A 13,327-nucleotide genomic window follows, 5' to 3' on the forward strand; every position below is an offset into this window, starting at 1 on the left:
ATCTCTGTCCTCTGAGCGCATGCTGAAGCCTGGTGGAGGGAATGTCATGGCCTGGGGATGCAGGAATTTCTCAGACTGGGTCACTCATCTTCATTGAGGATGTAGCTAATGATGGCAGCAGTAGAGTGATTTCTGAAGTTTACAGAAACAGGGTCTCTGATGCAGCAGAAAAGGCTTCCATACTTAATGGACAGTGCTGCACCATGCAGCATGACAATGACCAAAGCATCCAGTCAGTGCAACCAAAGAGCTCATCAGGAGAAAATAGAAACTGGTCAAGTGTGTCTGCAGATCTCAATCCAACTCTGTATCATGCTAAAGCAGTGACTTCAAGTAAAAGCATCTCAAGAACAGGCAATACCTCATCTTCAATGATGACACTGAGTATAGTGAGCTCATTTACTGGTTTACACTCTGAAATGCACGTAATGTGAATGTGTCCCAATAAGTCAGACCATATGACATGATGAAGATTAATTCACCACTATTCCTGCTGTTCATCCACACTCAGAGGTCTGCGATTATGATTTCCAAATTGAGGAGAATCTGACTGACAGGGTGAGTTGGCTTAGACCCCCACACCCTGACATCACACTGACACTCCTTCACTACAGCTGCAGCACTGAAGTCATCTGCATTAATGTGGAAGTCTGACATGTAGAATTCATCAAGCATATTCTGTAATTGTCTAGAACTCCATCTTATATACTTGTTTCTGTATCAATACTAATATTCTCAATCATTTAAGATGTAAAACCAGAACACTGAACTAATTGCTGGACTTGTCAGCTACACCTCACTGTCTTCTGCGGGAACAGCTCAGTCTGGAGGTCAGCAGGAGGAAACAGTGGACAGTCTTGTACTGGCCAGGCCAGTCTCCACATTTAAATCCTCCTGAGCAGCATTTTACAGGCTGAAGAAAATCAAAACCACAAGAATAGACAACTTGAGCTGCTAAGAATACTGAGCTGACTGTGTCCAGACTGCAGGCAGTTACTGGCTCAAAGGCAGCTTCACCCACATGTTTCCCAGTCTTTACTGTCACTAGAAATTACAGCATCGAACTTGAATATGATCAAATGTATGCAATTCCAAAAATAAAATGTATGTTTTATTCTGTTTGTTATTCATCATCTCCTGTTCATGAATAAACATTGCTTGACTGTAAAGTTGTGGCTCATTGCTGGTGAAATGGCTGCTGACTTTTTTCTCTGCGTCTCGTTTCTCTCCCGCTCTCTCACTCCGGAGCTCGGCCAGGACTCGCGGCCCCAGTGACAGTGAGGGGAGAGTTTTACTGCCTGCTGCTCTGGTATCGACAACATACTTACTTCTTCCTCTGTCACTAATGTTCCTGATCTTTTCAAATAAAGGCTGATAATTCACCGTGATCTCTGACCATCACAGGAATCCTGAGTGTCTTCAGCTCCTCCTCTGAGTTCAGATGCTGATGGCATGTCCACTCCCTAACCCCACTACTAACCCCACTCCTCACTCTTCTACATGTGATCAACATCCCAGCTCAGAGGAGGAGCTGAAGGCTGGAACCAGGCTGGAGTGAATTCACAAGCTTTGTTGAAAACTGAAAAGAGACTCATGTCCCCCACGTCTCCAGGTGAGCTCTGCACAGTTTCTCCTGTTTCCTACAGCAGCTTCTCCCAAAGACACCTCAGCTAGAGCTAAGACTAACACTTTATTACAGATGTGATGTTTATTAAAATGTCTTCTAACTGAATGCTTATTACAATGCTGTATTTTATCTATGAGTGGGAAGAAGTGTTCTGGCACATCTTGAATTTTAATTTAATTTCTGTTTTTCGTGGCTGCTGTTATTCCAGCTTCCTGCAGGCAGAGACAGCAGACGCAGCCCCCGTCCTCCAGCTCCTGCGTCTGGGACCCCAGTCTCCTCTCGGGAAGCTGCAGGAGAGACTCTCCCCAGGGGAGAGCTGCTGGAGAGGAGGGGGCAGACGTCAGGCCCTGCGGGGAAAAGCAGCAGCCTGGTCAGTTAGTATCGATCTCAGCCTCCACTGGCTGGTGACAGCTGGTGCTGTGCAGGGCTGCAGGCCTGCTGGTCTACTGGAGTGTCCAGTACAGCGCTGTCTGGAGTTTGGCTCCAGCTCTGAGCTCAATTGCAACACAACAGCGTCCGGAACAGAGCAGCAGAGCAGCTGACCCTGTGCTCAGTGCGGCGCTGAGAGCTCAGCAGTGCTGCTGGTCCAATGGTCACGAACTGCAGCTCTGAATCAGAACCTTTCAGTTCATCTCATCAGTAAGTTCATATAGAGGCCATGTGGACACAGGACGGTAAACTGTCTGTCTCGTGTTTGTATAGAACTGAAAGTCCCTGACAAATAAATGATAGTTTGCAGATTTATAACTGCATTTATACTAACATGCACTAGATGAGTGTGTGTAAATAATACTGTGATACTCAGTCATGGAACAAAGGAGAACTGCAGCTGCTGGTGTGAATTTGAGTATCGTATTATAGCAGCTTTTATTTCTTTTGCTGATGAAATAGATTCAAACACAGATCCTTCACATGAGTAAGCAGACACCTCGCTGTTTCACTTTTGTGTACAGGCTATGTTTTTGTCTGCAATGCTAGAAATACAAGTCTCATGCACTTCATCCGAGAGTTGTTTTAATTTGTTTCTAGATCTTCTCCGTGCGAGGTACTGAGCTGGATGAGGAAGTTACAGGTCTGTTTCTCAATGACTGACCAAGACACGTGCTGCAGTTTCCTTACACCAGAGTTAGCAAATCACTACAGTTGACAACTGCATGACTGTTGCAGTGTGAAAGAGCATTTACCTCCAGTCTGTGCTCTGTGTCAGAGTCACTGGCGATGGGACAGGACTCCTCTGACTGTCTGGACCTGACTGGATTGATATACCTTTATTTCAGTGTGATCACTTACACGCAGTGTTTTATCAGAGATGTTCTGCCCTAGAAGAATAACTCTACATCACCCCTGAGGCTGCAGTTAGTTCACCAACAGGTGAGATCACTGACTGACTGTACTTGTCTGTAAAGCAGAGAACAGCCTGTCTAGTGATGAGAGGAGGAGGCTGGTTGTCAGAAGACATTTCCTCAAAATGAACAGCTGATGCTGAAGATTGAGATCTAGAAACTTTAACAGGCTCTTCAGTAAAGTAGAGGCTCACCTGTGTGGAAGTCAGATACTGGGGACCAGTCAGCACAGATTCAGAAGAGGCAGGACTTGTCTGAGCAACTTCCTAGAGATCTTCACACTAGTAAACTAGTCAGGTTGCCCTTGATGCCAAACTAATAGGATTAGTAAACACTGTAGAAGCAGCAAATGATTTTCAAAAAGTCTTGGATCTGTCTAAATAGAACTAATCTATTATGTTAATATGTAGAATCAAACAAGTGGAACTTAAATGGAGGATATTTTATGTTCCAACTGTATGTTACAGGATTAGAACTGCAGAAAGGTTTGAAATGAGAAGGGGGCATTGAGTCACAACAACAGGAACTGAGAAAACTCCTCCTTCTGACTCTTCCTCATTCAGTACCCTTCCTTCTGTCTCTGTGCAGAGAGGCAGCCCAGCGTGACGAGAAAGAGACAATTTAAAGACGCTGAGACAGTGAGACACCATGGCTGAAGATGTGACCTACGCTGACATCAAATTCACTAACATACAGGGACAGAGGAGCCCAACCATCACCACTATTCCAGCACAGCCAGGATCCCCCCACAGTGAGTACAGACCCCCACAGCTGCCTCTGACACTGGAGCACTGTGATACTGTCTGTCTGCTGGACTGCAACACTGTGATACTGTCTGTCTGCTGCACTGGAGCACTGTGATACTGTCTGTCTGCTGCACTGGAACACTGTGGTCAAACGTTAGTGAAAAATATTCATGTCATGACTGTGTGTTACAGCAGGATCACATATTGAGTGTTAATGAAAGTTTAGGAGGCCGGGCAGCAGTCAAGACCTCCCTCACTTCTGCTAATCTGTCCTCTAATTCTCCATGATGTCATTTCCTGAAATAGCTGTGAATACCATACTGTACAGAGCCATGTCAAAAGGCAATTTCTGTTCTTCTCTTTCTTGATGAGAGCCTGTTATTGTAGTGAGTGATCAGGTCATATTGTAGACATGTCTGACATCTTCACAGGAAGATTCCACTGAATTTAAACAGTTAGTCCTGGCAGATCTGTGTTTCCCAGTCCAGAAAGTGGGCTCTGGTGAGGAACACCTGACACAGAGTCCATGAGATCTTATTTGTGGGTTTGATGGTTGAGCTACTCACACTTAACACTGGTAGCTCGTGTGCAGGTGACCTTGAGATGTGATCAGGTGTTTGACTGCACATTCCAAGCTGGGTTTCTTCCCTCCCAAACTCAGCTGGATTATTAAGAGTCGAAGCTCTTCTGACTCCAGAGCAGCTGTGGGAGTCTGGGATGAGCTGTCCTGCTGTGTTGTTGAAGCCGATACCCTGGCTTCTCTCAGGACACAGCTGGGTGAGCTCCTGGATCAGTGAGCTCCTAACTACTGAACTGCTCTCCTTTCTCACTGTTCTTCTGTGTGGATGTGTTTTACACAGTAAGAAACCTGTGGAGTCTCTGAGTGAAGATGCTCAGAACAGACATATCCTGTAACTCCTCAGTGTGTCTAAGATGTCTTAAACTTGTGCACAACCACTAGTTTCTTAATTACATTGCACATATTGTTATAGAGACAAATAAATGTGACTGCACATAACTGTATTTATATCATTTATCTGTTTGTAACCCTTCTTCTATATAAAGCTGACAAGACTGTAGTTTCCTGTTTGTTGTCTTGTGGTTTGGTTTTCTCCAGTATTTTCTCTCTCACTGCCCAGAGCTCTCGTTCATGTGAAGTCTGACCCCACTCGGACCACAGCGCAGGACGGGAGCTGTGTCTCCTCCTCACCCTCCCCAGCTGTGTGCCAGGCGGTCAGAGTTTCTTTATTCACCCGTCTCTCTCTCTCTGTCTCAGCCCAGCCCAGGTGCAGGAGGGGTCTGCTCATTGCTCTGGGAGTCACAGTGTGCCTCTTGCTGGCTGCAGTCGCTGTCGTGGGGATCTGTAAGTCTAACAGTCCATCATGTCCTTCTCACAGGGAAAAGAGTGTGTTTGAGAGTCACCTTCTTCATTCTCATCTCTTCAAGAACAGGAGACTCTTACCACTGGTGCTCACTCTCTCTTAGTGTGACTGTCAGTGTGCAGGCAGCCTGGCCTGAGACTTACAGCTGATCACAGTGTTTGCAGGCTGCAGAGGAACAGGTAAAGTTTTATTCCTGCTGAAAGAGAAGAGAAGAAACACAACGTTTTGGCTGTGGAGTCTCAGGTGTCTCTTGTTCCTGCGCATGCTGACACAGCTCCCTGCTGGAGTCGGGACTGGATCTGACTGTCAGCCTCACAGACACTATCCAGGAACACACTGGGAACACACCTCCTGCTACTGGGCTGGACAGAGTCCAGAGAGACAGGTTGTGCTGCTGGGCAGTACAGGACACTGACGCTGCACTGGGAGAGTGACCAGACACTGTCTTTCTCCTGCTGTCTCTCTGTCTCTCTCACTCTGTGCCTCTGTGAGTGTGATGGTGTCTCTCTGTCCCTCTCCTTCTCAGTCTAGTGTGTCTGGAGATGTTCCTCTGTCTCAGAGGGTTAGAAAGAGAGAGAATGAGGAAGAAGGAGAGGAGGAGGAGGGGTTTCTGAGTTCCTGTTTGCTATCCAGTGCTTTAGTGTCACTCTGACCTGACAGAGACTAAGTGTGACTCAGTGCCCAGCTGTCTCACTGGACTCTGCTAATACAGTCAGATGGACACAGACAGCGTTTACACTGGGCTACAGAAACCAGCACAGGACGTGTACGAGACTGTGACCAGGAGAGCAGAGAGAGAGCCAGGAGGAGAGCAGACCAGTGAGTACACAGCTGATGCACTGAGAGACTGAGATGCTGAGACACTAACACAAGCACAGTAGCACTCTGATACACTCACACAGTTATACTCTGATACACTGGTTCTGTAACACACTGATAAACTCTGAGTTACTGTCGTCTGTCTGTGACTCTGACAGCGACTCACTGATACACAACAAGACAGAATGAAAGACCTGATCAGCTAACTGACGCAGTGAAAGGTCAACACACCTGCATACTGACAGTGTGTGTCTGCTCTGCTGCACTATTTCACCTTTATATCTGATCTGTTCATGCCTGACATTTTATTCTTTGTGTTTCCTGGTCTCCTTGGCTGTTTCTATCTGACTCTCTTTGTGATCTCTCTCAGTCAGTCAGTCTGCACCAGTGGGTCTTCGCTCTGACCACAGTGTATTTTCACTCCTCAGTGGTCAGTCACATGACCTCTTCACAGCTGTGGTGTGAGGAGACGCCTCTGTCAGTCCCCCTCCTGAAGTGTCTCACTCTGAGCCTTCAGCTGCTCACACCCCTCCTCCACAGTCAGTCCCAGTGACACCCTGCAGCTCCAGTCAGGGTGTCTGCTTGAGCTCCACTTCCCCGGCCACTCAGAGTCCTGCTGTGTCCAGTCTGTGGGGAGAATTCACCTGTCTCCCTCTCTCCCTGGCCAGGACAGTCCAGGAGTAGGAGCTGTGTGTCCATCAGCCTGGGAGTCACAGTGTGTGTCTTACTGGTCACAGTCATTGCCCTGGGGACAGTCTGTAAGTCTGATAGTCGCTCCTGTCATTTCATATGGACCTGTGTGAATCTGTGTCTAATCTTACAGTGATCAAATGGCTTTGATGTCTGAATTACACGCAGTCACCCTTTTCTTATATATGAGTGTGTGAAGCAATACCAGATATTCTGGGCTCTGATCAGCCTCTGGATATCTGCTGTTCAGGACTGTGGCTCCAGGCTGTGAGCTGCTGGGCTCAAGCTGCTCTCTTACTGCCTGAGACAGGAAGAGACTACAAGTCACATGACCTGAAAGTCCTAATTGCACAAGGCCAGTGAAGTGTTTTATTTTTTCTCCAAGTATTTTTAACACCACAGTTGTGTTTCCTGAAGGGCTGTAGCAGTGTGAAGTGTTGAGGTCTTTCTGTATTTGAGCCCCGTTGCCATGGTGACGTTCCTCTGGTCATTCAGAGCTTCTCTGTGGGGAAGGTTGTGGTTTTGTCTTCACAAGCTAAAACAGAAAATAGCACTGAACAAGACTCATGATTATAGAGAATAGAGGTACAAACACACTATAAACACACAGAAAAGGTTGAGAAACATATAGTATTATTAATGAGACTGAGAATATATGTACAAACAGGATTTTAACTGATCTGTCTACAGTATATATGTAATTACAGAGCCTAGTGTGTTGGGAATGTCCTCATTCAGAAATGATGCCATATAATTCAATATAATTAAAATAATGTTTACAGAGAGTTACAATTCAATATTCAATATAATGAATGAACGATGAATCTCGTTGGTTAAATGATGTTGTGTGTTCTGGGGCTGTGACCTGCAGTGTGGAAACAGAACAGCTCAGACTGGGAGAGAAAACTGGAGAAGGAGCTGAAGGAGATGAAGTCAGAGCTGGAGAGAAACCAGAATAAATCTGAGACACACAGGAGTGAAGCTGAGAGATACAGGAAACAGCTGGAGAAGTTCTGTGTGGACCCTTCTACTGGGAAGAGAAGTAAGTGTGTGTGTGGGAGTGAGAGTTGAGTGTGTGTAGGAGTGAGAGTGAAGTGTGTGTGTGTAGGAGTGAGAGTTGAGTGTGTGTAGGAGTGACAGGTCTGCAGGGTGAAACAGCAGCAGAGAGGAGAGACAAGACCTGTTTCTTGGACAGAGCTGGTCTTCAGGTTGGTCTGGAGCTGCACTGACAGAGCAGACGGGTCTTCAGTAGGGTTGTACACACCTGTAACATCTGTACACATCAGGGCACCTCTTCCACCAGCACACAGGGGGCGCTGTCTCATACACTGGTAGTGATGGAGACACAATTCTCACCTCATGTGTGTAACTGAGACACAGAACAGTTCTGTCATGTTGATGCTCTACACTGATTGTGAAAATACAGGAAGTGACTGCTGCAGCGTGTGGCGAGAGCTGTGACTCCTGGGAAAGTAAGATCACATGACGAGGGTGTAGAAATCCCAGTCTCAGCTGGTGCAGGACTCTCCTGAGACAGACTGCAGCCTGACTCCAGGTCTCAGTAGGAGCTGGAGATGCTGCTGTTGGTAAGAGACGTGTTTGAGAAGACAGACAGACTCTCAGACATGAGGATAAGAGCCTCAGGGCTGTTCTCTACACAGTCAGTGACGATCAGGTGGAGACTCACTATTGACCCGTCTGTCAGTGTGAGTCTCAGTGCTGCAGGACTCCAGGAGAAACAGTACAGGAGCTCAGTGGTTGAGTGTCACTGAACTGAACTGAGAGAGTCTGTACAGAGGAGAGTCCTGAGGAATCCCTGAGGCTCAGTCACTATTAATCCAGGTGATTCCCGTGTGTCTGTCTGTACAGAGGAGAGTCCTGAGGAATCCCTGAGGCTCAGTCAGTATTAATCCAGGTGATTCCTGTGTGTCTGTCTATACAGAGGAGAGTCCTGAGGAATCCCTGAGGCTCAGTCAGTATTAATCCAGGTGATTCCTGTGTGTCTGTCTGTACAGAGGAGAGTCCTGAGGAATCCCTGAGGCTCAGTCGGTATTAATCCAGGTGATTCCTGTGTGTCTGTCTGTACAGAGGAGAGTCCTGAGGAATCCCTGAGGCTCAGTCAGTATTAATCCAGGTGATTCCTGTGTGTCTGTCTGTACAGAGCAGCAGTGCTGTCCAGAGGGATGGAAGGGGAGAGACAGTGGAAGATGTTACTACGTCTCTACAGACCAGAGATCCTGGGAGTCTGCGAATCAGTCCTGCTCGTCAGTGGGAGCTCAGCTGCTGGTGATTGATGACAAGAGTGAACTGGTGAGAACAAGAGATTCACTTTTTAAAACCCTCCACTGAAAAGCCATTCAAAAATACAAGGAGCGACTTAATATTTCAAATAAAATTATAATCTCTTCATTATTCCTCTCAAATAAACGTTCCTCATCAGTCCACTTATGAGCCCTTCATCAGTGTCCTCACCTTCAGAGTTTGAAAAGCAGTGACTGTTTCCCCTGTACAGCCTGTGTGTGAACAGAGCAGAGTGAGCAGCAGTGTGAGAGATGAGAGTGTGGGGATGGATCTCTGCTCTACAGCTCACAGGCAGTGCTGCCCAACACCAGGCACAGTGAGATCATGCCCACTGTGTGCTCAGATACAGTTTCTGATCTCAGACCAGCCCTGTCCCAGGAGACACACTGCCCAGCTGACACCAGACCCACAACCTCCTTTCCTGCTGCTCTCACTGGCATGAAGGGCTGTGACAGTGTGGAACCAGCTACCCAGACAAGCCCCATCAGCGGGACGTTTAACTCTGGAAAAACAGCTGTTTCCTGCTCACAGCTGCACGTTTCCAAGGAAACTCGGACACAGAGATAGAAAATATCTGGTTAGAAGAGGAACTGATGGATTTGAATTATTAATCAAGAAATGGCTGAGGTACTGTAATGAAGAGATGTTTATACATCCCAAACTGCCCTTGATGGTTACTGTCTGGAACAGTAGAAATGAAAGGTCTCTAGTAAAGTCCTCTAACCTGGTCTTGACTCTCAGTGATGATGGGAAACACACGTTCTGATTGTCTCTGAATCCAGCTAATGAGGCTGGATATGTGAGCTGAGGTCACTCTGCATGTGTTCACTGTGAGTCTGTTCTCTTTCGTGAGGAGAAGGAAGATGTGTTCAGGTTCAGGTGTTCAGGTAGCTGGACTGGTGCTGGTGTCTAGGGTGAGCTGACCCGGAGTCCAGCTGGACTGGTGCTGGTGTCTAGGGTGAGCTGACCCGGAGTCCAGCTGGACTGGTGCTGGTGTCCAGGGTGAGCTGACCTGCTCTGTGTGTCTCTGCAGGAGCTCCTGGGACGTCTAGTAAAGGACAACAATTACTATTGGATTGGTCTGAGCAGGAAGGACTGGGGATCTGAGTGGAGATGGGTTGATGGAAGAGACCTGGACAAGGAAGTGTAAGTGTGTGTGTTGTGTTGTGTGTTTGTCAAGCCCACTTGGTACTAGATGGTACATAAACAGTTTCAAGGGTGTCACTGGGTCACTATTACAGATGAAACAAAATAGAATGAGGATTCTTACAAACTCCACAGCACTGAGTCAGAATAAGCAGACAAAAATGAAGTTCCAATTAATTCCTGTAAACACAGATTTTAGACCACAGTGCATTTTTCAAATAGATTTAAAAAATGTGCAGTTTTAGGAGGAACATCACATGTCAGAAATTCTCTCTCAGTGTTGTCATGCAGGAGGACTGGACTTCAGCCACACGTTTCAGTCCAGGTCTCTGCAGACAAGAGTCTCCTGAACATCACAGCTGTAGCTCCTCCCAGCTGTGTCACTTCAACCCCATCGAGAGACTCTCCAGCACTTTGTCTTCTGGAAATAATCTCAGAGACATAACAGCCTGGACTCACCTGTGATTCACATACACTCAGTACACGAGAGAGAAATCTCGGGGTCACGTCTCACAACACCACAGGTTTTTGATATTGTCTCCACTGAAGTCGGTTCTGTCAGAGTCAACTGGACACTGGCCGTGTGTCTACAGCTCCGAGTCTCTTATCTCAGGAGTGAAACTGCCAGAAAGACTCAGATTTAGATTTACGGACTGAAAGACACAAAGCAAAGACTTTTTACTCGGGTGCAGAATCACAATAATTCAGTTCAGAATTCAGGGAGGAGCAGCTATAAAGTGATGAGAATCAGTAGAAACTGTCTAATAAAATGAGTGATCAGAGTCTCACTGACCTGGACTGTACTGGTGGTGTTTAATTTGCAGTTTGGTGGAATCGCTGCACTGACTATTTTCAGTGTCTTGAACTCTCTGCTGCTTGTTTTCTACAGATGTGTCTCCCTGGACAGGGGACTCTGCTGAGTTAATCTTATTGAGCTCCTATGTGTCAACAGCAATGTGAGGAATAACAGGACAGTTTTCACAGGAGGTCTTCTCTGAGACAGCAGAGGGAGCTGGAGAGAGAGGTGCTGGTGTGTTGAGGTGAGCAGACTGGCTCAGTGACTCTGATCTCCTTCTCTCTCACAGGGTCACAGCTGATATGAGATACTCTGGGAACTGTGTATACTGGAGTCCGGGTCGGAAAACTGTATATCCACGAGAATGTGAAGAGACTCACCCCTGGATCTGTGAGGGGGATGCTGTGAGAGTCTGGCAGCCCCCCTCTCTGTCCTGAGGAGGAGGAGAGACCTGAGAGAGAGAGACAGTGTGTCTGCTGGGACTCCTCTGCTGATTCCTGGAGACGATCCTGGTCTCTTGTCTCTCCAGGCCAGAACACAGACAGACAGCAACATGGGGATTTTACTCTAACTTTCTGAAATTTGTTGCAATTTTGTATTTTGAAATTTGTCAATGCTTATTTCTCAGATGTAAAATAATTTCTTGTGTATTTTACAGATTAAATTGTTAATATTTTGTATTTGAGACAATCCAGCCTGTGTGAAGATGTCTTGGCTGTGTCTTGCTGTGTCCAGCAGGACTCTGTGTGTCTGTTGTCTCATCTGGACTGTCAGTGTTAATGGAGTGAGAATCAGTTCAGTCAGTATTAATGGAGTGAGGATCAGTTCAGTCAGTATTAATGGAGAAGGGGAGTTTGGTCGTCTTCAGCCAGGGAGTTTCACAGAGCTGTGTCCAGCACCAGTGTGGGACTCGTCTGTCCAGCCAGGTTCAGATGAAAGACAGGGCTCAGGCCCTTGCACAGAGCCGGAGTGGAGCTCTACAGCCTGGGCAGTGTTTCAGGTCACAGGGGGACATGGACACTCTCCTCACACACAGGGGACCAGCAGGGTCCAGCCTCCTCACACACAGGATTCAGGTTACCAGACTGAAAGGATTGTTGAGATATTACTAATGTTCATAACCAGCCTTGTGGAACACAGAACCTAAACTGCATCTTTCAGTTGAATTGTTGCCTTTTCTTCTGTGCTGAATAGTGACCTGTAGTCCCAGCGTGCACTGAGGCTCCAGCTGACACACTGACTGACCTGCTGTCTGGTCAGTGCAGGACCTGTGGACAGCTGGTCAGAGAAAAACTATAGAAACAAATGAGAAGTGAATAATGACACACCAGTCTGGATAGTGGCACTGATCATTCTGGGGTTTATTTTCATCACTCAGTTCACACAGCAGTAGAGGTTGTTGCTCTCAGACTCTGTTCTGTCTCAGGGGCTCCTGTGTCTCTGGGGCTGATGGGCTCTTTCCCTGCTGATGAGAATCGGCCCCCCAGCCCCCAGGCCTGACAGTCTTGAGCCAGAGATCACAGGGTGTAAAGGGATAGAAGACACAGGTCCAGGCCAGACTGGCCCAGGAGAAACCCAGTCAGTGAAGCAGTGGGAAGTCAGAATGAACACAGTGACACTGAGAGGCAGCCCTGCTGATGGGAATGGGGAGTATGAGCTGAAGCAGGCAGGGACACAGGGCAGTTTAGTTTAAAGCTCCACAGGCATCATTGTCAGCAAACAGCCACACAGGGAGTGTTCAGGAACAGCCAGAGAGGCAGAATGAGGGGCTCAGGAGCAGCACTGGTGCTACTGGATACTAACAGGACAGCTGCCCTGGGGACGAGTGGAGAAGCAGCAGGAAGGTCAACAGCTCCTCCTCCCTCTAGAGACCCAGCCAGCGGCTCTTCCCTGGGGAGCCTGAGCCCCCTCTGCTTGGCCAGGAGAAGCCTCTGGGATGCCCTCTGCTGGGCTGGCAGCTCTGGCCTCTGCAGACAGTCCTTCCTCTCCTTCTCCAGGGGCGCTGGGCAGGACCCCACTGGGCCTCTGGGGCACCACTGTCCACCCTCCTCTCTGGGACACAGAGATACTCCCACACCACTTCTAGACACTGGGCTCTGAACTCCCCACTGCACTGGAGACCCTGGGCTCCCAGCAGACTCCTTCCTCTCCCCCTGCTGACCCTGACCTGGGACAGGCCAGCCCCTCCACAGCCCTGAGCTCAGGTCCTGCACTGGAGAGTCAGAGTCCTGTTCTGCAAGCCTGCAGTGGCGCCACACTGTGGCCAGTCCTGCCTCAGGGCAGCCTGACAGAGAGGGACTGCGGGAGGAATATTGTCACCTTCTCCCAGAGGGAGATCTGCAGGGACTCAAGGAGGCAAAGACAGACAAGGGTGTCGATACACAATGATCTTACTGACTGTTTCAGACAGGAGCTGTATCTGTAACAGCTGGAATGAGACTGTTGTAACAGCACGAATAAGGTTCTTGATCCCGAGA

General features: G+C 47.8%; 1 protein-coding gene across 5 annotated transcripts; it reads left to right on the forward strand.

Annotated features, from left to right (window-relative positions):
* The first annotated feature begins 2,513 nt into the window (after positions 1-2,513).
* On the forward strand, positions 2,514-11,528 carry LOC138224582 (natural killer cells antigen CD94-like). 5 transcript variants are annotated; one of them, XM_069182504.1, is made up of 7 exons: positions 2,514-2,998; positions 3,559-3,721; positions 4,993-5,079; positions 7,479-7,649; positions 8,769-8,917; positions 9,942-10,054; positions 11,140-11,528. In XM_069182504.1, the coding sequence occupies exons 2-7, from the start codon at positions 3,619-3,621 to the stop codon at positions 11,285-11,287; spliced, it is 771 nt and encodes a 256-aa protein (XP_069038605.1). In that variant the 5' UTR covers positions 2,514-2,998; positions 3,559-3,618; the 3' UTR covers positions 11,288-11,528. The 5 variants fall into 5 exon arrangements, with proteins under 5 accessions (XP_069038605.1, XP_069038606.1, XP_069038608.1 ...); XM_069182507.1 differs by lacking the exons at positions 2,514-2,998; positions 3,559-3,721; positions 4,993-5,079; positions 11,140-11,528 and adding exons at positions 5,092-5,917; positions 6,586-6,675; positions 10,944-11,130; XM_069182503.1 differs by lacking the exons at positions 2,514-2,998; positions 3,559-3,721; positions 4,993-5,079 and adding exons at positions 5,095-5,917; positions 6,586-6,675.
* The last annotated feature ends 1,799 nt before the right edge of the window (positions 11,529-13,327 follow it).

The sequence above is a fragment of the Lepisosteus oculatus genome, chromosome 23, assembly GCF_040954835.1.
Source record: "Lepisosteus oculatus isolate fLepOcu1 chromosome 23, fLepOcu1.hap2, whole genome shotgun sequence".
Classification (NCBI taxonomy): Eukaryota; Metazoa; Chordata; class Actinopteri; order Semionotiformes; family Lepisosteidae; genus Lepisosteus; species Lepisosteus oculatus.